At 42.6% G+C, this 21,628-nt stretch overlaps 2 protein-coding genes across 2 annotated transcripts; both read right to left on the bottom strand.

The window, feature by feature from the left end:
- Positions 1–732: 732 nt before the first annotated feature.
- On the bottom strand, positions 733–4,250 carry LOC139769648 (uncharacterized). The gene is made up of 3 exons (XM_071700910.1): positions 4,078–4,250; positions 3,042–3,130; positions 733–2,683 (listed from the first exon to the last, which is right to left on the bottom strand). Exons 1-3 carry the CDS (start codon positions 4,099–4,101, stop codon positions 1,060–1,062), a joined length of 1,737 nt encoding a protein of 578 aa, XP_071557011.1. The 5' UTR covers positions 4,102–4,250; the 3' UTR covers positions 733–1,059.
- Positions 4,251–14,905: 10,655 nt separating this feature from the next.
- Positions 14,906–17,766, bottom strand: LOC139769823 (uncharacterized). Its single transcript, XM_071701247.1, has 3 exons — positions 17,743–17,766; positions 17,508–17,608; positions 14,906–17,322 (listed from the first exon to the last, which is right to left on the bottom strand). The coding sequence occupies exons 1-3, from the start codon at positions 17,764–17,766 to the stop codon at positions 15,813–15,815; spliced, it is 1,635 nt and encodes a 544-aa protein (XP_071557348.1). The 3' UTR covers positions 14,906–15,812.
- Between the last annotated feature and the right edge of the window lie 3,862 nt (positions 17,767–21,628).

Raw genomic sequence — 21,628 nt, 5'->3', positions numbered from 1 at the left:
GTCAGGTTGCCATATTTTAAACTTTCATAGCTTACAAGAGACGCACGCGTCACTTAAATGCTTTCTTTCGTGTAAAGTAATTCTAGATAATGTTTCTTGTGTCGCTCAATTATCTCCCATAAGGCGTAATTTATCTTGCTCGCGCTTATCCTTTTTCCGTAATCAAATTATACGAAGCGATAAAGTTGAATGTGTAACATATATATCTCAATGCTTTCTCCCATTCAATGGTAATTTGTTATACATCTTTCTAGAAATCTAAAATAGCTGAAATTAAATTTAAAGATTCTTGTTTACGAGACGATAAGAATAAACAGTTGTCGAATATGTTTATTTACATTTTAGAAGAAAAATGACTAATCGACTTTTAGAAAGCAAACGCGATTATTTGTCTAAATTTTGAAAGTGTATGCCAATTATATACGCTTGCTGCGCAATGAATATTCAACCGTATTTACCGAACGCACTCGATATCTTAAGTTTTCTCCGTTGAATTCGTTCGACGTACACATTTCCCTACATCTGTAAGAAATTAAAATTTGCATGCAATTTTTGTTTTTATTATTGAAGATGTGTGTTTTCTAGATTCCTCTTCCGCTCTGTATATCTAAATGTATCTTTATTCTATTGTCACGTACGTCAAGTAAACAACCAAGTGAAAGTTGTGTTACGGTTCTTGCATGTAGAGAGATAACATATCTGAAGAGGCTAAAGGGTGAAATAAGTCAGAGATTTAACAAAATACTTATAAACTTTATTCGTAACAGTATTAGTTAACAATTGGAGAGACAACAACACGTATATAAAAAACATGGAAAAAAACAAAAGAGAGATAATGGTTACGACGTGTAAAGGTAAGGATGGTGGCGCCCCGAAGGACAGGGAGCGCGTCAGTCGAGCAATTTCGAGTAACTTAAGTTTTATCGCGACCTTATCTTAATCCTAAGATGTAATATATACAGCGGCTTATGTTACAGCACTCTCCCGGTGGAGATGTTTGTACAAGCATTTTTTTTTGTGGATTACAGTGCGGTTATTCTGCACGGAAATCTAACTCTATCAACGGCTAGGGAATGCAAAGTTGGCTAGGCCTCCGTTTTGTTTTACCGGCGGTGGTACCAAGTCCTGCGTGATGGTCGGCGAATTCGCCTGGAACGACCTGTCCCAGGCGACTTTATTACTGTCCGTCGGACGTTGCTGCGCCTGTTGTTGTCCCTGCTGCTGCTGCTGCTGCTGCGCTTGCCTCTTTTGCTGGGGCAAGACCCCCTTCTCGGGGCTATAGGGCACAACTTGCGTGTTCTGAGCCTGCGTGTCCTTGCGGTCCCAGCCATGATGATGATGATGGTCCTCGCTGGGGAACCACTCGGATATCCAGACCGGTTTCCATATCTTCTTCCACGCTGGCACCCAGATCTCTTTCCAAGCAGGCACCCAGATCTGTTTCCACGCTTCCTTCCAAGCGAGCTTCTTGTCAGGGATCCACTCCAGCTTCTTGTCGGTCTTCCAGATTTGCTTCCAAGCCTCCTTCCACTCGAGCTTCTTGTCGGGGACCCAGACGAGTTTCTTGCCTGGCTTCCAGATCTGTTTCCACGCTTCCTTCCAGGCCAGCTTCTTGTCCTCCACCCAGATTTGCTTCTTCGCCGGTTTCCAAATCTGCTTCCAGGCCTCTTTCCACTCGAGCTTCTTGTCCGGGACCCAGATCTGTTTTTGCGCCGTTTTCCAATATTTCTTCCAGACCGGCTTCCAGATCAATTTCTTTTTCCAAAGATCATGACTGGTGTACTGCCATCCATGATGATCGGTACCGTGGTAGTGCTCACCCGGTATGCCAACCTTCACCCATTCGGGGACCCAGAGCTTCTTCCAAGCAGGTACTTGATATTCTTTCCATACCGGTACCTGGATCTCCTTCCAAACCGGCTTCCAGATCTTTTTCCACGCGGGCACTTGGATCTCTTTCCAAGCGGGCACCTTGATCGGCACCCAAATCGGCTTCCAGATTTTCTTCCAAGCCGGCACCTGTATTTCCTTCCACACCGGCACTTGAATCTCCTTCCACACGGGCTTCCAGATTTTCTTCCAAGCGGGCACTTGGATCTCCTTCCACACCGCTTTCTGAGTTGGCACCCAGATAGGCTTGTAGATTTTCTTCCACGCGGGTTTCCAGATCTGCTTCTTCGCCGGTTTCCAGATCTTCTTCCAGCCCGGTTTCCAAACTAGCTTCTTCTTCCAGTACCCTTTGTCATGGTGATGATCGTCATGGCCGCCGTGATGCGCATCGAGTCCTCCGCCACCTCCAAAGTCACCTCCTCCGTCTAGATGACCACCAATATCACCGCCTCCACCTGAAGGACCACCAACGTCACCGCCACCTAAGTGACCTCCGATGTCACCACCCCCAAAGTGACCGCCGACGTCGCCACCGCCAAAATGACCGCCCCCGTCGCCACCGCCAAAATGACCGCCCCCGTCGCCACCTCCAAAATGACCGCCCCCGTCACCACCTCCAAAATGACCGCCTCCATCGCCACCTCCAAAATGACCGCCGATGTCGCCGCCGCCGCCGCCGCCGCCGCCGCCACCGCCACCGCCACCGAAGTGACCACCGATATCGCCACCCCCATAACCACCGCCGTAATCACCACCGTCGCCTCCCCATCGTTTTTGTGCTTCTGTACCGTATCTGTAATCACAACGACATTGATTCAACATTAAACAATTAATAAATCTCATATTCGCATTCGTTACCTTAATCTTCTTCTATGGTATATAGAGAAACTTTTCGAAATCTGCATAATATGATGTCCAGGTTTATAGATTATTTCCATATCAATTAAAATAAAACGACGATATTGTAAAATGTAATGTACAGAAATACAAAAACAAAAAAAAAAGAAATTTTGAAACGCATCATTAATAATCTCATAATTTGCGGATTAAATCTTAAATTAAAAATAAATTTTGCATCATACGCTATTATTACCAAACATAGGTTGAAGTAAAAGATTGCTGTTTCTATTAAGGTAAATTGTCATACATACGGAGTTTGCTGCGATTGCTGCTGCAGTTGCGTTTGAACTACGGCTTTGCTCGCCACAAGAACGGCCTGCAGTAGCAGCGCTAGTACAGCCTGTAAACAACGAAATGACACGAGGATTCAGTTATTGAACAATTTATGAAAGAAATCTATTTCTGACTCTCGTTTCTCATAAATTTTTAACATCGCATTAAAATCATACTAAGCAAGTTGGAATAAAAACGCTGGTATTAACGTTGACAAGTGGAATAACTTTCGAAATTTATCTGCGATCGATCGTATACGTAAACGGAATAATTTTAGTAGCTAATGACGAGATATTTAGTAGTCAGTAATGATATATCCATTGGAACGTAATAAACATTTGAAATAAAGTGAGCTAAAATCCAAAGAGAGATTGACATTTATGCATAAAAAGATTTTCGACAGTAATTTCAAATTCATAAATCCAGAGATTTATAAATCCGTATAAATGGAATCCTGGAATTTAAAGTCGCGTATAATTTCGCAAATTAATTAGGCTTATATACAAATCTATTAAAATAAGAGAAAGAAAGAAGGAAAAATTATAAGCTGATTTATAAATCCGTGGATCTATAAATATATATAAGTTTACCAGTCCGCAAAAATATTGATGCGTGTTTACGTCGAATTTCTTTGCCTTGACTTGATTATAACACATATCGCAATGTCGTTAAATCGCTAGCAAAAGATCGATACGTCCTGTCCGAAATGGCGACGGTTTATTACATCCACCAGGCCCCGAGCACCACGCTCGCTCAATAAACGACAAACGTCGAAGAAGACGGCATCCTCGAACTTGAAGCGACGCACTTTTCAAAAATCTTTCCGTTTTCCGTATGCATCACGCGTGCGATTATCAAGATCGCGCCAGTTAATCGCGGAAGATGAGCCGCGCGAGGCGGTGCGGTGGTGAGTTCGACCAGGGTGGTAGCGGGCACAACGCGCGCGACACGCCAACATCGCACCGACATCGCACCGGATTGAAAGAGTGAAAAAAATTGATGGAAACAACTGACCGCGCATCCCGGGCGAATCCTCATATTTCTCGCAGTGCCGCCCGTCGGGACGCGTACTCCTGTTCCCTGGGCGCAGGAAAACGTAGCTTACTTGGTCCAATCACCGGAACGTCGTAGTTATATAGGCGCGTATCCTCCCCCGAAGGCATCACCGCGGTAGCATTGTGGTAAGGAAGCAGCAGCGCGGTCGGTCGGCGCCGGCGGTGGTGGCGGCGAACCGTCGACGGTGGAAGTGGTTCCGTCCGCGCTTCACGTGGTGGAAATCGGAGAATTCCACCTGTGGAAGGTGGTGGTAGTGCCCGCCGCAGTTTTGGGCCCCGGACCCCTTACGGTTGAACCCTCCTCTTCCTCCTCCACCACCTTCTTCTTCCACCATTGTCCTCCTTCTAACACCCCCACTTCCGGGCGCGCGCGACCAGACCTCCGTCCAGCCGAGCCATGTATCATCCACTCGGAGAAAGTGATCGAGAGCACGATCCGGTCGAGCGAGCAAGAGCGATTTCGTCCTCCAGTTATTCCCGCGCCTGTGTTTCAACGGTGAAGTTCAAGCCTCGCAAGGTTACGCGACAAGGTTATTCCTCGCTCCAGATTATTTCGATATTGCCGGCGAGAGAAAGAACGGAAGCACACGTCGACGCCTCTAATGTCTTACACGTTAGATATCTAGAGACAGAGTTTCTCGCTCTCTTTCGAGCCGAAAGAACCGGTCGCTGTCTCATGTCCCTGCTGCGAAAGCTACACTATATCGGTTTCCTATTAATAGATAATGATGTTAATACAGCGATACAGATGGAATCTAATAAATTATTAATGATAGCTTAGTATACGCCGTAATATTTTTCTAAGCCGTAACTGGATAATCCATGGTTCCAAAACAGGTTTTCAGATCGTTCAGTCACTTCTTGCGTTAAAACGATATTTTTCTATGTAATAGTATGCAAATGTTTCTATATACATATTCATATAAGACATGTATCTCTTATATTAAATTGATACATTTTAATTCTCCAAGCATGGCAGGCAGATATTGTTGAAATACATAAAAAGATCTCAGACACCATAGTTTTTTAGACACTATATTTAACGCAGTTCATAACTGTGCGTTTAAATTATTCGAAAATTTTATGAAATTATAATTTTAATTGTTTGAAAATTTATACGAGGAAAAAAAAGCGTGTAACTTTACTTTTCATATGTACCACAGTTATCTCTGTTTTGCATCTTGAATGAACTGCCAAGTAACATTGGTAGAGCATGATTAATACTATATAAATATTAAATATTCTTTCTTTAGGAAAAAAATTCGATAAAATATAGTTAATTTAAAAGTGAAACCCTAAAATCCCAGACTTGACATTACTTGTGCAAAGGTACGCGTACATAATGGTGAAATGGAATGGACTTTGCCAAATACAGTGCGTAATTGCTTGTGAAACGGAATAGGTATTTTAATGGGGAGAGCGTGGAATCGGGGATCGTTCAGAGGCAATTCGGATACCGTCCCGTAACGTAGGAGGAATTACCGACGATCTCGAGGTGCCCTTGCGCCTAATCGCTCTGTTTTGCGCGAAGCTTACGACCGCGCGATTTTCTTCCAACAACGACGCGACGGCTCCTCGGCGCGGCGTCACGGAGAGAAAGCGTACCGGAGAACGGTTTCGTGCATACGGAGTGTGCAAGCGCATTTTCCGCTTTTTATCGCGGGGACAACAATGCGCGGCTGCGGCAACGAGCAGCCGGGAAAATTAGATCTAACGAGGCGCCCGCGACGTTCGTGAGATTCCAAAGTGATAGCGAGAATACCCGGGCACTCTCGCTCGCTGGGAAACGATATCAAGAGCGATATCGGGGAGGAACGTCCGTCGGGGCGACAAGGAGTAGAAAACGAAAAGGCATCGGAGATCGGCAGGCGCGTTCGAGTGGCGTTTAACGGTAGACGTTAAACTGCGTTAAGTGCATATATCCGTTTAACACGTCGCGTCGCGTCGCGTCGACTCACGGATGAAAGTGAATTCCCTCGCGCGGACCGCTAGAGAGTCGACAGCCTCGACAGCCTCACGCATGAAACTCGACGGGGTACACGTTCTCGCTATTCCGGTTCGTAAATCACTCACCCGTTGGCGTTGCCCGTTGGCTGCTCCAGTTTTTCGAACCCACAGGCATGAGAGCAATCCAGGCGAAAACGCTCGAAAGGGGGAACGTTCGACCGTTTCCTGCGCCGCGGGATATTCGCTTTCAATCGCTTATACGAGTACGCTCATAATTAATATAATTTCGCACGAAAGACTTAAAAATGTTAACCCTTTAACCACAGGTATGTATTCATAAGCGATCCCCGCATCGCAGCATATCTTAAAATTGTAAAATCGCTTATTGACGACAGCCATAGTTAAAGGGTTAAAGAAATGGAGAAAATTCCTTGAAAATACCAACATTTTTTACGTATATTATCTTAAACTCTTGCCATCATTTATACTTTGGAGAACATGGAGAATTTAATCGAAAGTTGCTTTATTCCAACTCGTTTAGGCCCCCCTTAAGTTTGGTAACAACCTTTAGATATACACTCTGCGTAAAAAATTGAACATTCTTCCTACATCTTTACATACAATCAGATAAAAATATTCTGACCTTTCCGGATGAAATCTCACCGCGCTGTGAGGAATCGTCGTACGCATAAATTATTATTAACTTTCGTTCCATCGAAATGCGTCTTACATCTCTCCCGGTACTATTCTTACCTTTATTACATTTTTTATCTTTCAGAATCTCGCATGGGGCACGGTGTATAATTAGGGAGAAATTTGAAACTCGAGATGAGATAAAACGGCAATATATAGGCAATCGCAATGGACGAGATAGGAAACGGATTCGTGCGCTCTACCGCGCGAGTAACCCAAATAACGTACAAGAGGACGTTGCTCGAGAGAGGCCCGGTATCTCCGTACATCTCTCGAGGGTCGGAACATTTAGAAAGCAAAAGCGTATTGGCCGATACGTCGATGCCAGCTTGAGGTAGAAATTCCGGCCCGAATTTTCTATTTACACTTGTCTTGGGATTTTTCAAACGTCAATGACACTGTCCATGTGTAAACGAAGTCATTCACCGAAGTCGCGAGGAGACACCTTCATGCTTCGAAACCTTTGCCGACTCGTTAGAAGTGGCACCGTTATTAGATAATCGCGCATAAATCAATATTTGAAACGGCATGTTTACCCAACCGTGAACTCGTTCCATTTTTATTTTATTATTCAATCATCCGTTTGTCCGCGCCAATACCGTTTGGCTGTACAAACTTTTCTTTTTCTTTTTCTTTTAATATCTCATATTCCATTTACAAAAGACTAAAGTGAACTTTTCATTCACGTATATCGATCACGTTCTTGACTGATTTTCACTTTTTTATTCCGGTCTTTGCGGTCTAATTAACTGACGATTTGTTTCCGAAGACCGGAACAAGTTCTCAAGTGCCTTAAATGCTTAATTAGCCTTTCTTATTCCTGTTGTTCTGCCTGTTATTTTGCGGTCAGGCTATTAAAATTCTTTTACAATTTTACACCGACTTTATCGATCTACGCAAGCATCTCAAGTGCTTGATTTCAAATACCCGATGCAATTTGCTGCGCACACCGCTGAAGAAAGTTCGCGGAAGAAAGTTAATCTTTCGAAATCGTGATACGAGAAAGATAATTTACGTTTAAATTTCTTCGAAGCTCCAAAGATCGATGCTTCCGAATACCTAAATCAAAAGCCTGTCAATAATCATGTGTATTCAATCAAGCGTTAAGATTCACAACCAATACAAATAATCTTTTATTAATAAAAGCATTATTGTTTTGCTAAGTCTATTGATTAATACACTTGGCAAAACAAACGACCGATGTTCTCCAATGTTAAATAAATATTAAAATAATTTGTCAGATTTTATTTTGCGGTAAATTATTCATATAACATGCAATTGTGAGGACAAATGAGCTTTTAATTGCGAGCTATATTGTTAAATTAATCAGTAAGAGTACAAGTTATGCTACAAGATTCGTCGTATTTCAGTTGACGCCGTTAAATTAAGAGATAAATGTTGCAGGGGGAGGAGAGATCGTCTCTAGTTGGTGACGTGCGAGCGGCATATTATTTCGCGAGTGAAAAGTCACGTTGGGATGGCTCCGAATAACCGCGAATGACGTCGAGCATCCGTAATGACGTTGCGTCCCGCGTTGCGGTGACTATAAAAAGACACGTTACGCAATCGTCGGCGTCCGCGTCTGTCCTCGCCCGCTATTAATTATGTATGTCGACCGCGATTACGCCAAGACCTCGCTAATCAATCACGTACGTAATTTAAATTAGCCCTCTTAACTTTTAATATATAGCAACGTCTGCATATATCGCGTCCGTGTATCGACAACTACTCGCGAATTATTCGCGCATCGAGAATTCAACGATCCCGACGCCGCGCCGCTCATCCGTGCAATTCGGACAGCTTTCTTTGCAGGACGAAAAAATCGCAAGTCCCACGAGATGCTCGTGATACGAGATACGCAAATTCTTTCCGGTTTTTCAAACAGCTCTCTAAACAGGTATAATCGCCTTAGTCACGCAATCAGTTTTTACGCTGCACGCGATGTAAATACTTTTCATTCAGGAATCAGAAACATATTCCCACGCGAACAAGAATGAAAATACTCACACTCCGTATATGAATGTGTGCAAAGATTTAAAAAAATATCACCTCTGAACTATCGTTGATGAGGATTTATTTATTCCATATATTTCGTACATGTTTAGAAAAATATTTTCAACTTGGGAGCGGCGCGGCGTTTATGCAATCGGTAATGCAAACAATTTTGAATACTTGGGCAGATTAGACTTTAGAGGAATGAAAGATATGGGAATATTCATGTCACTAAATTGTCATTAATCACAATTTATTACAATATCCGAGGGGATTAGAGCGCGATCTATAAGGGAGCATGTAGCAATGACTAGACGGATCATGACAAATTGCGAAGTCCGTCTCTTACATCACACATACTCGGCCATTTAACACTTTCACCGAACTCTCCTACGCCCACGTTGTCACGGCCGGATGTTCGATTTATAGACGTGAATCTAATTGCATTTGTGCACGTACGCGTGTGGTTATTTGATCGGGCATAATACACGTTGATAAAAAAAAGACCGACACCGAATTGCTTTTATTATAGATAACGTCACGTGTCCTTCCGAACAATTATTCATTCTGATTAATTATTCTGAATAGATTTATTCATGAGGCAATCGCGAAAGTTTGCATGACAAACGTTGCAATTAATGGGAAAAGAATGTGTTTGACAATTCATGATTATACTGAGAATGATGGATTCTTCAATAAATTTAAAATTGACTTCTTTTCTTTGCGGAAATACTGAGGCATAAGAAATTTATAAATTGCAAACGATTGCAGAAGAAGCACGATTCCGACGAAGTAAGAGACGATAAAATATATATTCTTCCCACACACGAGTGAGAAGGCATTTACATTGATATCAGGAGTTTCATCTTTCTCTCAATGTTGCGTTATTTTGCAACATTGGCACACAAATCGCTGGTAAGTATTAAAATTCTAATCTGTTCTTCGGACATTGCGAATGTTATAATTTAAGCTGCGCGTATAAAGCGCGTATAAAATACTCGTATAAAACGTATTTAAAATATTCATTGCACAATAACGAGATTCTTCCTGAAATTCCTTTTCAGCTACGCACGCGTCTCCGCGGTGATTTTACAGATCCGTGTACATAATTTAATTCCGGAAGAGACTTGCTTTCGAAAACGACGGGCATATAGCTGCGAGGTTGCTCAACCGAGTTTGGCTGTTTCTGTTTTCCACGCCGCGCTTCGATATCCCGTGCGATCTCGCGTCTCTCGATCGACGGCCGCGGCGGCGCGCGGCGCGGCGGTGAGGTACTTGAGTCGAGTTTCCACGGCGGGAAAGTGGTCGCGGGCCCCACGATCGTAAAACGCATATATATTTTCGCTTTATCCGCGATTGACGATGCCACAGAGCTCCGGTCGACGAAACGATCGTCGTAAGACAACTTCTAGCCGCATGGGATCCAGCGGTTTTTCCGTCAGGGATGGATGCGCCGCGCCGCGCCGCCCGGCGACGTACATTCCGCCACGCTGCATTCCGCAGACGTTCCTTGCGTAAAACGACGGCTCTGTCAGATCTGACCTTGATACTCAATTTCTATTCCGATGCGTATACGTTCGCGCTTGAATTCAATCGGCGAAGACGAATCGAGAAAGTTGGTTTTTTCTGTTAATTTTTTTTTCTTAATGCGCGTTAATTCGGAAAACGGAGTATCGGTACGCGGGTCGTTGTGTCGCGTGCACCTGTTACGATGCGTGGTGACTCTTGCGGCCCTGCCGCCAGCGGAACCAGAGAAACGTGGCCGCGAGAGCAGGTTTCCGACCCGCGGAACGACCTTCCGCGGTACTCGACGGATGAGTAGAGAGCTACGGGTGCATCGTTCGCTCGAGCGCGAGCGATGCGTTCGAGACGAGCCTGGTTCGAAAGTGAAATTCGTCCTGACTCGATGATCGGCGATGCGCCCTATCTAGGTGAAATCTGCGTACGTGTGTGTGTTGGATCAACCTGCGAAACGTATAGTCCTTTGCGCATCCGTTAATTAAAGTGCTGAAAATAAAAACTGGAAGGAATCCACTCTTGGGTACATTTACACTTTTAGATAAATTTTTTTAGCCAAGTATTCAAAAAGTTACTCAATTTCCTTTTTCTTCATAAATTTCCTTTTTTTACAAATTAATTTTTTTGTTATTATAGATATGAAAGTGCTGAAGAAAGATCATTGAGAGGTGAAGATTTTACAGAGGCATGTACTATATTTAAAATATGTAGAAATGTTTTTTGTAATTTTTTAAAATTTAATTAGCTTTATAAATTCTTTCTTTACCTTTGAATTACTTTTTCTTCCAATTTGTTTGAATCATTCGTTATAACTAATATTTTTATTTTTACGCGCACTTTTATTTATACAAGCATTTCTTATAATAAATAAAATAAATAACTAAAATAAAATTGCTGCGAGTAAAGTACAGCGCAATTACTTCTGCACACGCATTGCCGAAGAAATGTTTGAAAATCAGTTGGCATTTTATCCTAGAGGAGAAAGGCGATTCCAAACGCATACTTGACAAATGGGAGAATCAACCAACTTTGCGACAATATTACCAGATGGCAGCATGACGATAGTTGTAAATGATAACGGAAAACATTGTTTCAACAAAATGAAACAATGAGAATTGATCTTGTTCAAAGCGGGACGAGAGAAGAACATATATAATTTTACAAAAGGCAAAACATGTCAAATAGAGTTCTGTCCTTGTAGAAAAGAAGAAACATTATTTTACTTTATAAGCCATCACTGTGTACAGAGAAAAAGTGTCACTTTCTGATAATTAGAATATCTTAAAAAATATTTTTTATCGCAAGTCCTTTATGTATAATGTGCTTACATCCGCCGGCATTCTCAATGATGAATGACTCTTAAGATTGTTGGTATAAAATTCACAAGTATACCTGCGTCGCGCATTAAAGAAACAGAAACGATATTACGAATGAAAGAGACGCGCGCGGAATAATGATTGTTGCTTACGACATTGATCATCGGGCGTGTAATTTCACCCAGATAACGCTTCGCTGATCACAGCAATCCGAACGAATTTCACTTTCCAAGCGGGATCAGATACGTCTCTCTCGCGCGGGGAAACGGTCCGCGCGATTACCCGTTACGCGAAAGCGGGTAATATTGTTGCAAAGTTCGTTGATTCGATTTATGTCATATTTTGCGGATAAGATTCGCCTTGTCGTCGTGGTACGTTATCGGCAGAAATGAGACAAGGGTCAAGGTCAATAGATTTAAGACCATCCGCGAGATAAATCTTAAAGCGAGTGGACCGCAGCCGAGACTTTTAACCGAACCGCTCCCAATTGGGTGGGAACGGGGCACGTGGTCCGGAAATACATTCGAAGAAACGCTCTCCGTTACGCTTCCCGACACACGGATATTTATTTCGGTTCATTATGCGCGGTTGATTAATACGGACACGCTCGATGTTTTGATGTAATCAAATTTATGGATTCATTAAAGCGACGTAAATCTTGCCGGGGTCCTCGCGGGAGATGCGAGTTGTCAACGAGAGTTGTTTCCAGCGGACCATCGCCGTTTTATGAGCTGCAAGGAATTTTAATTGCAAAAGATCGTCACGCATTCATCGATTAATTTACAATTCAGCTACAGCTTTCCGTCCAAGTGATTGTCGCTGATTTATGGTTTGTTAGTTTAGCGCGATCAGCATGACGCATGACCGAGGGTGGACACGTCACGACAATTTTATCGAAGATTATCGACGACTTTAATGAGATTTAGAGAGATTATGCGTAGGTCATTATCCGATTATTGGTCGGTGGACCAGTTTCCAGCTACTGCGGCTTTGACTCGAGGGTGATAAATAGATGTCTAGACTCGTTCGCCGGAGAAAGGATGTGGAAAAATCGAGATCTTTGCTCGCCTCGGCGAGTCCGACACTATAAACGTGTACGATGATCGCGCGCCGCGATATATATACCTGCTCGCTAGTCCCGAGAGAGTACTCGCACAAGTTACTTTCACTCTCCGGACGGATCTTACGAATCCGTTAACCGGAGCTTTTCCTCAAGTTTATATACTCGCGTCATTATATGCTAATGCGGCCGGGCCTCTGTGAGAATCCGCTCGAGGCTTTTGCCGCGCGGCTCGCTGCGGGCGAAAGGCACGAAAGCGATTTTAATGCCGTCCTTCCCCCCCTCGGGCGGGTGGAAGAAAGAGAGAAATGCCGGAACGTTTGTAATTAAGGTCGTGGTAATGAGGAAGGCAGGATCATCCGCCGAGGCTTGTAGTACTCGTACGCGCATCTTCGCGACCGATTTCGACATTGTCTCGGCAATGCAATAACGTCTTACTTTTACTTTTTATTGGACGATACTGCATTGCACTTTCGCTACGCGGCGCCGCGCCGTCGTGGAATGAGTAGCAGAAATTTGGCGAAAAGCGCAGGATGACCCGCGCGTTAAGCTTGTTTCCTTTCAACCGTGAATTCCTTGGACGATTCGTAAGTTTTCCTCCAAGCAGTCGAAGCAGCTCATTTATCGCAACGTCGATTTTCAACCTTATACATCCTTGCAATTAAGCCCCTGGAATTAAAATTTACTATCGACTGTAAAATGCACACGAAATTCGCCGAAATATATTAATTTATTATTTACTTGGTTTTTTTTCGATTTTTAAAGAGTCTTAGGCCGGTATTCAATTTTTAAGAGGTTTCTTATTTGCAGTTTAAAATGGCTATTGTACTATTTACAATTATGTTATATAAATGGCACGAAGTAGTTATAGAGACTTGATAGAGTTGTTGCGTTTCGCCTCTAATTTCGCAATAATTTCGGACGATCCGTCGAAATCATCGGCCGTGCCGAAAGATGAAAGTGCATGGCCGATTGATCGATTACTCTCGGGTCTGAATCGAAAGTAGTTTTGGCATACTCTCGATACCCCCGTTTCGGGTTTGTATACGTCCTCATTAAACTGCCATGGGAGATTTACCAGCCGTGTACCACTTCCGGTCGGTGCCCTCCCTACCACTCCGATTGCATCCTCACGAAGCTCGCCCTGCTCGCCCCCACAGCACGTTGTTGCAGCACGATCATGGAGAAAGTAAAGGTCGTGGGTTCGTCTCGCGACCCTGAAGACCCTGAGAGACACGCTTGCTCACTCGATTCTCATCTTATCCTTAGAAAGCATCGTGCCTCCCCTCGTTCTTCCGCTTCGTCATCCTTCTGATTACCTTCTACGTGTTGCATAGCGCATCCTCCGTATGAAAGCCACCGTACTTTCATATAAGCTAATGTGAATTAATGGCTTCACGGACGACCGGGGATCGTATTCACGGGTCTTATAATAAATATCTTAATAAATGTTGCGGAAGACACGGAATACTTTCAAACGTACGATTATCACGATCGATAAATATTTTAAAAAGAATCACAGTCATGATTAAAAGTCTCATTTCTCAAAGTCTACGCAATTATTTTTCTTTAGAGGTCTCATGCTCTTTTTTGTCTTTTGTTCCGCAAAACGTATAGACAATTTTAAATGAATAAAAAAAACATAATTTTATTAACCGTTTCCGAAAATACGTCTGTAAGTTTAATCGTTCGGAATAAATTTCAGTGTTTTAATCGCCTTTCATAATTTCAATGTTTTAATTGCTTTTCATAATTTCAATCAAAGATTAAATGCTTCCTAAACCTTATTCATTACATTTACATATTCATTGCATGCATATCTATAAAGTATAATTAAACGTAATGTCAATAATAATTTATAAAAATATGAAAGTAATACCATACATATTTTATATTTTGCAATATTATTTTTGAAAACAGTACATTACGCTTTTTACACTCAAAAAAACGTAATTTACAGTTGGTTTTATTGTTTTCGAACAAACTTGATTTAATTGTGCTGAATCTATTATCGTGTTTTACCAATCATGCACCGTAAACAAATCTTACTTGAAATTAAAATTGTATTTTTTTTATTTAAAAGATTATGCAGAGCTTCCATCAGTAAAAACTTGACGAACAATTCATATAATTATTACTTCATTACATCTATCTAAATATTTTGTTAAAGCACTTTTTACAGTTAAAAATTGAAATTTTGTTTCAACAACAAAAAGAAAATATTCGTCTAAATATGAAGGAAATTAAATTAATTCGTAGCGTAGTACAAAATTATATTTATTACGTATAAAAAATATTCACATGTACGCATCCCAATAATCAAACGATATTTACAAAGTAAGTTATTAATTACACATAATAGATACGCACGTAGCCATACCGAAGCTATGGATTATCCACCAGAACAAGATGAACGAGAAAGAAATGTAATTTTTCTTGTGTATTTTTCATTCTGATTATGACATTTAATCCGAAATCAAATAGCTAAAGTAATTTGTTGTAAACAAATAATGTAGATATAGATTTAAGGGACAAATGTTTTCTCCAATGATAAGTAGGTTACGATATTATTTTCCAATGAATAAATTGAGAAACGTCATTTTCCTTGGCGACGATCTGCTTAATGTTTAATTTAGCAAATCGTATAAATCTCTAGAAAGGTGCGTCGTTAGAGATTTAATCGATAAAGATCAGTTATTAGTACGCATCTCGCTTTCTCGGAGAATATACTGTGTAAATAGTGCTATCTTCACATCCGTCACGATGATATCTCGTTGATCAATTATTCTGGTTTCTCGTGCGATACTTAACGAAGAACCGGGCGACTTTGGATGGCTACCTATAGTCGCTCCGTCGTCGAGATGATCAATTTTCATCATCCACTTTCGTGCATATCTCATAGTTGCGATGCTTTCTAACTGTTAGTTATAGGCTTTCCTCTTGTTCGTGCGGTACACGTCTACTAGTCGACCTTCCCTTTTCTCCTTTCGAGACATACCTATATATATTTAGGCGAATAATCCATTATCACAAGGCATTATAAGATCCGACCGACTTTCTTGACGCGATTCTTCGACAATTTTCCGAGTCGACCTTTCGACCTTGGGATGTCACGAGACAGTCGCAGAGGCAAGATCGAGCCGGCCGAGCGTGACTCTCGACGACGGTCTACTTGTAACCGTGATGACCGTCGTCGTGGTGGGACTCGATGGGAACCCAAACTTTCTCCCAGACGGGCTTCCAGATCTTCTTCCAAGCCGGTACCTGCACGTCCTTCCAAGCCGGTACCCACTTGCTCTTCCATTCGTCTTTCCACACCTGTTTCTTCTGCGTGACCCAGATCTGCTTCTTTTCAGGCACCCATACTTGCACCGATTCTTCCTTCCAGACCAGCTTCTTGTCCGTCACCCAGATTTGCTTCTTCTCCGTCTTCCAGATTTGTTTCCATTCGGCCTTCCATTCTAATTTTTTGTCGCTTACCCAAATCTGCTTCTTTTCCGTTCTCCAGATCTTCTTCCAGACCGGCTTCCATATCAGCTTCTTCTTCCAGAGATCGTGACTGGTATACTGCCAACCGTGGTGATCCTTGCCCACATACTGCTCTCCCGGTATGCCGATTTTAATCCATTCCGGCACCCAGACCTTCTTCCAATCGGGCACCTGGACTTCTTTCCACACAGGAACTTTGACTTCCTTCCAAACGGGTTTCCATACCTTCTTCCAAGCTGGCACCTGGACCTCCTTCCAAGCCGGCACTTGAATCTCCTTCCAAACAGGCTTCTGGACCTTTTTCCAGACGGGTACTTTGATCTCCTTCCAGGCGGGCACTTGAATCTCCTTCCAAACCGGTACCTGTACCTTCTTCCACTCCTGCTTCCAGATCATCTTCGACTGCGTTTTCCAGATCTGCTTCCACTCGGGCTTCCATACTAGTTTCTTCTTCCACACGCCTTTCGGCCCGTGATCGTGCGCCGGAGGTCCATAGGATCCGGAGGGTGGCGACGGTGGACCGTAGGAATCAGAGATTCCGAACCCCCCACCGCCTCCGTGACCGCCGCCGCCGTCGCCGCCGCCGTAACCACCGCCGCCGCCGCCGCCGCCGCCGCCGCCGCCGCCGCCGCCGCCGCCGCCGCCGCCGTAACCACCGTCACCACCGCCGTGACCGCCACCCCCGCCGTAACCACCGTCACCACCGCCGTGACCGCCACCCCCGCCGAAACCGCCGTCACCTCCTCCGAAACCGCCCGATCCGTGATGATCATCGAACGATCCACCTCCGGTGGAACCGTGATCGTCACCGAAGGATCCGTGGCCACCGCCAAATGATGCTCCGCCGTGACCGCCGCCGAAGGATCCTCCGTGATCACCACCGCCGAGATCAAATGATCCTCCACCGTGATCACCCCCGAAGGATCCTCCGTGGTCACCGCCTGACGGTGCCCCGTAACTCGGGGAAGGCGCACCGTAGGATGACGAAGGAGGCGCGCCATAAGATGACGAGGGCCCGGACGGGGCGCCGTAAGACGACGACGGCGGCGGAGGTGGTGCACCATACGAATCAGAGGGTGCACCGTAGGAGCTCGAAGGTGGTGGTGGACCATAAGAATCAGACGGTCCTACGTCCGGTAATCCGTAAGACGTCGCTGGTGGTGCGCCATACTGTGAGCTTACGGGAGGCCTACGGTATTTTTTCCATTAGAGCACCGCACATTGTAAGATAAAATTAAAACTTGAACGATTCTAATGCCATTTAATATTACGTTGCGCAAATTGAGACATTTTTGCAGATAATTAATATATAAAGTTCTAAGCGAATTTTTTATCATCTCATGTAAGTATTTAATAATTTATTTATATACTCACTCTCTCTTTGTTCTAATCGGGTCTCCAAGCGCGGAGATAACAAAGAGGCCGCATAATATTGTCTGAAAGAATTTTTCTTCATTAGTTTTACGAACAAGAGTCTACATAAATAGTTTAATTCGTTATCTAGTAATCACTGATAATGACGAACTTTGACATTAATACGTCGAGTCAAAAAATGAATGAAATAATTAAATATTTTTAAAAGAAAATTAATTCTTTGTGTAAGGGATACATTGTAGTTTTTCTTTGCAGGCATGATGCAAAGATAAATGAGTGATAAACATCTACACGTAAAAGAGCAAAGATACGCTAATTGTGCGATCGACCGTGTGAAAAAGGGATGCCCCGCCGCCGGGTAATTAGTCTTCATTCTCTCAAGCGCGTCACAGTAGCACAATTATCTTGTCTTCGCGATCACCCGCCATCAGCTTCCCGCCGGTTCTCTTATAGTCTTTTCATCGCGCGCGCGTCGGAAATCCTGCGGACAGATTTCTACGCGTTGACGAGCGCGTCTCTCAAAAATGAAAGTGTCCGCCACCGTGTGAACACACGGCCGACGTAAACACCGGCGCGAATTGGGTCGACCCCCCCTTATCCTCCTCCCTACCGTTGTCCACGTATTTCCAGAAGGGGCCACCGAGACCGTAAAACCTGTACCGGTGGTTAAATTAAAGGAAAGTGGGCTTCGAGATTCCTCTTTTCTTTTTTCGCGAAGCATTACCCTTAGGCGGTACCTGTCACCTGTAGCTAGCCCTGCGGCAACAGGATATCAAGTGTTTTAGTCGTCCCACTTGTCTCTCTCTCTCTCTCTCTCTCTCTCTCTCTCTCTCTCTCTCTCTCTCTCTCTCTGTCGCTCTCTCCTCTCGCTCTTTCACAAGATTTCTGGATCCGTTTGACTATCTACGCACACTCAGATATACGGAATGTCCCAAACGTACTTTCATCTACAAATTTCTCGATTTCCGTATTTTAAATCGACCTTATCTCAGTAAAAACATGGAAAGTTGTTAAATTATAAACGGTCGAGTGCAAGGAACTTGGCATCAGAAATACAACTTAAAAAATTTGTTTCTTTTATTAAATCATTAAGTGAAATATAAAAACTTGAATAAACTCGTGACAACTTGGGAATTAGTTGCAAAGATATATCATTTAAAAGTCGGAAAGCTTGCTCGATTTTTCTCGATATTATAGCTAAGAAAAAATTTTTGCGTAAGAAAAGAATTTTTGCGTAAGAAATCCAATTACTTGGATATTCGATTTGATATGAATCTTAATTGATATTATTATGCATTTATATAGTTGCTCACTAGGATAATTGGGTGTTGAGTGGCCGAATATTTTTCCATCTAGATATTTAGATATCTAAACAACGATATTAGAAAGTGTCCAAGTGGTCGAATATTCATTGAAACCCGGGTCATGAAATGTGTCAAAGATAAAAAATCGCGAGTCTTTGCTGCGCTTTTTTTTGCTTCGTTTTGTTGCGCCGGATATTGCCCGGTAACGTTTCAACAGAAATTTCATTAATTACGCGTCATTATATACCGATCAAACGTCACAGATTCTGCCTTTTCTCAGATTAACATAACAATAATAATTGTTCGCATATTATCTACATACATAGTAATAAGAACCTTGGCTCACTTTCGTTTCAATCCGACTTTACACGATCCGACTTTGCATACCATACATATTATATTATTTCACGTTGACATTGGCATGCGAAATTACTCGCTGATTAATTCATTTTATCTTTATTGTCTTTATCTAGTTAGTAGCCGTTGTAACCACGTTTCCGCTTGTCTACGAGAGAAATCAGATAAACGTTATCCGTACATCGATACTCTAATTCAATACCGGTATATCTTTTTAATAGCGAAACATGAAGATATCGACAAGATTTTAGCTTCATTTCTTCAATAAGATACGACCTCAATGACGAAAATAAAAACGTTGTTTGTAAAAGATGTTGCATAATATTATCACTTACATTATCTAAATGGTGGTATCTCGTGTGAATGCCCAAGATACGATACCCCGAATACTTATTATATAAGATATCTGAATACGGTTTTAAGGAAGCGATATATCATGCAACAGCTGTAGCGAGAGAGCTAAATTAAAAGAGCGAGAGAATGGGACGCTCCAGATAGAATGCCGATGACATTGACTCGATTACTCGACTTTGTAACATTGACCCTGTCGAATTTCGCACGCGACATTCGATGCCCCCGTATCCCCAGTATACGGCTCCTATTTGCGCAACTTTCCATTCCGCGGAGTGAAAAGTGACAAGAGTGCCCACTTACAGCAGTTGCCATTGGAAAATGGCAGTGATTTACCGACTCGTTTGTAACCATTTGCGTTAACATGACCGCGCTACTGTCTCGATGGCTAAAAGGTCATAGCGTCGAATATGCTCTCTCTTTCTATATTCATTCGGCGTTGGCATAAATAAACTGCTACGTGGCGTTATCGGTATAAATGTCGCTTCCATGAAACATATAAAATTTTACAATTTTCTACAATGATTATCCAATATTAGCCTTGCGACGTAATCTTAGTTGCAATGATGCAAAATCGGTTGCTCGTTAATAAAAAAAAAACGTTGTGTATTTTCGTCCACATAATTATTCTAATGTTAAAATAAGCGTAACGTTCCACGTAATATTATAAATTTGCCAAGTATTGTACGTATACCTATATTTAGAAAGATAAATTGTCAATATTTGGAAAAATCCTATCGATATTATTATGTGAAAATATAAGAAGGAACGTGGGGGAATCTAAGAAAATCTCCCGACTTTATCAAAGATCATAAAAGATTTTTGATCAGCGATACGTATTCTAAAGAAAGCACTGTACTTGCACATTTCACTGGACGAAGCTACAACTAAGGAGATAATGGGCACAAGACGTATCGCGTGTCGCGCGATACGTATCGTCGACCGCGAATCTAAAGTGATGTACGAACGATTTCTGCGAAAGATCTTATACCGATAATGTTATCACTTTCCGTCCAAAAAGGAATCTCACATATATCACAGACTAGCACTGGCACATAGATTAAAACGCGAAGGACGAGCGCACGGTGCAATGAGCGACGATGAACACTGACCAGAATAAATCGCATTCTCTCGACGAGGGTACCGTGTGGCCCACCGTGTGAAAAGGATGGCAACGACCACCGTGTTTTTTTTACGGTTCGTCACTCTTCTGACGGGTTCATCGTGACATGCCGGGCTTTTATAGCGAGTGCTTCTCTGCCTAGACGCCTAGATACTCTAGACATAGAGATATTTCGAGGAGGGGTACAAAAGAGTGCCACGGTGCCATACGGGGGTCCCAACTCTGCGTGTACCATCTTCAGTTGGGATTGGGAGGGGATTCATGCTTCATAGCGAATGCGGGGCGACAAGGAGTAGCACGAAACGTAATGCAATTCAATGAATTTTAACATATGAGGCAAACCTGAAATAACCTTCCTGCGGAATATAAACGTCGCTTTTACTTCCTTCATCAATTTAATATAATTAACATAAAATTTCTACGAAAAAGTTTTTGTATACATTTTTATACGAAGGAACGCTTGCAAGATTTTTAATGCTAATAAGGCTGATTAATCCAACAAAACTTGACTTCTGTAACTAAGAGAATAAAATTGTTGATTTAAATACAGGTGTGACATAAAAAATCCATGATGACAGCATTGGCGAACGTAGAAGCTTATATGAAACCAGCCAGTGTCCGATGACACGCGATGTACTACTGATAACTTTCTCGGTAATTATTATCAGGGTCTTTTAAACGCTCTACCGCAAGGAGAATAAACTTTCTATACCGCTGCTCGTTACGTACATTGTTGTCTCAAAAAGGATAATATTAATTCTACATGTATATTAAAACAATTTCCCCGAGAAACAATTCATTCTCATCAGCTGGAACACATCTTGGGATAATAGATATCTATTATTTCAACAAGTGTAACTGCAATCACGAGAATAAGTCTACCGCACGGCTAAAAAGTTTCGCGAGAAAGAGTCCGCTGCAGAGCAACGTAATCAACGATAAACGATACTCGTGCCAGCCGTCTGCGTGGAGATGAATTAACGCCG

Source organism: Temnothorax nylanderi, unplaced genomic scaffold (assembly GCF_030848795.1).
Source record: "Temnothorax nylanderi isolate EJ_2023f unplaced genomic scaffold, tnyl_v1.0 TNYL_tig0024_pilon, whole genome shotgun sequence".
NCBI classification, from domain to species: Eukaryota; Metazoa; Arthropoda; class Insecta; order Hymenoptera; family Formicidae; genus Temnothorax; species Temnothorax nylanderi.
This window is presented reverse-complemented; position numbering and strand designations above follow the sequence as displayed.

Coding starts and splice junctions, on each gene's coding strand:
- LOC139769648 (XM_071700910.1), bottom strand. CDS start 4,101: ATGAGGATTCGCCCGGGATGCGCG. Junction 3,131..4,077: donor GGATTCGCCCGGGATGCGCG/GTCAGTTGTTTC, acceptor CGTTGTTTACAG/GCTGTACTAGCGCTGCTACT. Junction 2,684..3,041: donor CAGCAATCGCAGCAAACTCC/GTATGTATGACA, acceptor TTGTGATTACAG/ATACGGTACAGAAGCACAAA.
- LOC139769823 (XM_071701247.1), bottom strand. CDS start 17,766: ATGCCTGCAAAGAAAAACTACAAT. Junction 17,609..17,742: donor CTGCAAAGAAAAACTACAAT/GTATCCCTTACA, acceptor CTATTTATGTAG/ACTCTTGTTCGTAAAACTAA. Junction 17,323..17,507: donor CCGATTAGAACAAAGAGAGA/GTGAGTATATAA, acceptor AAAATACCGTAG/GCCTCCCGTAAGCTCACAGT.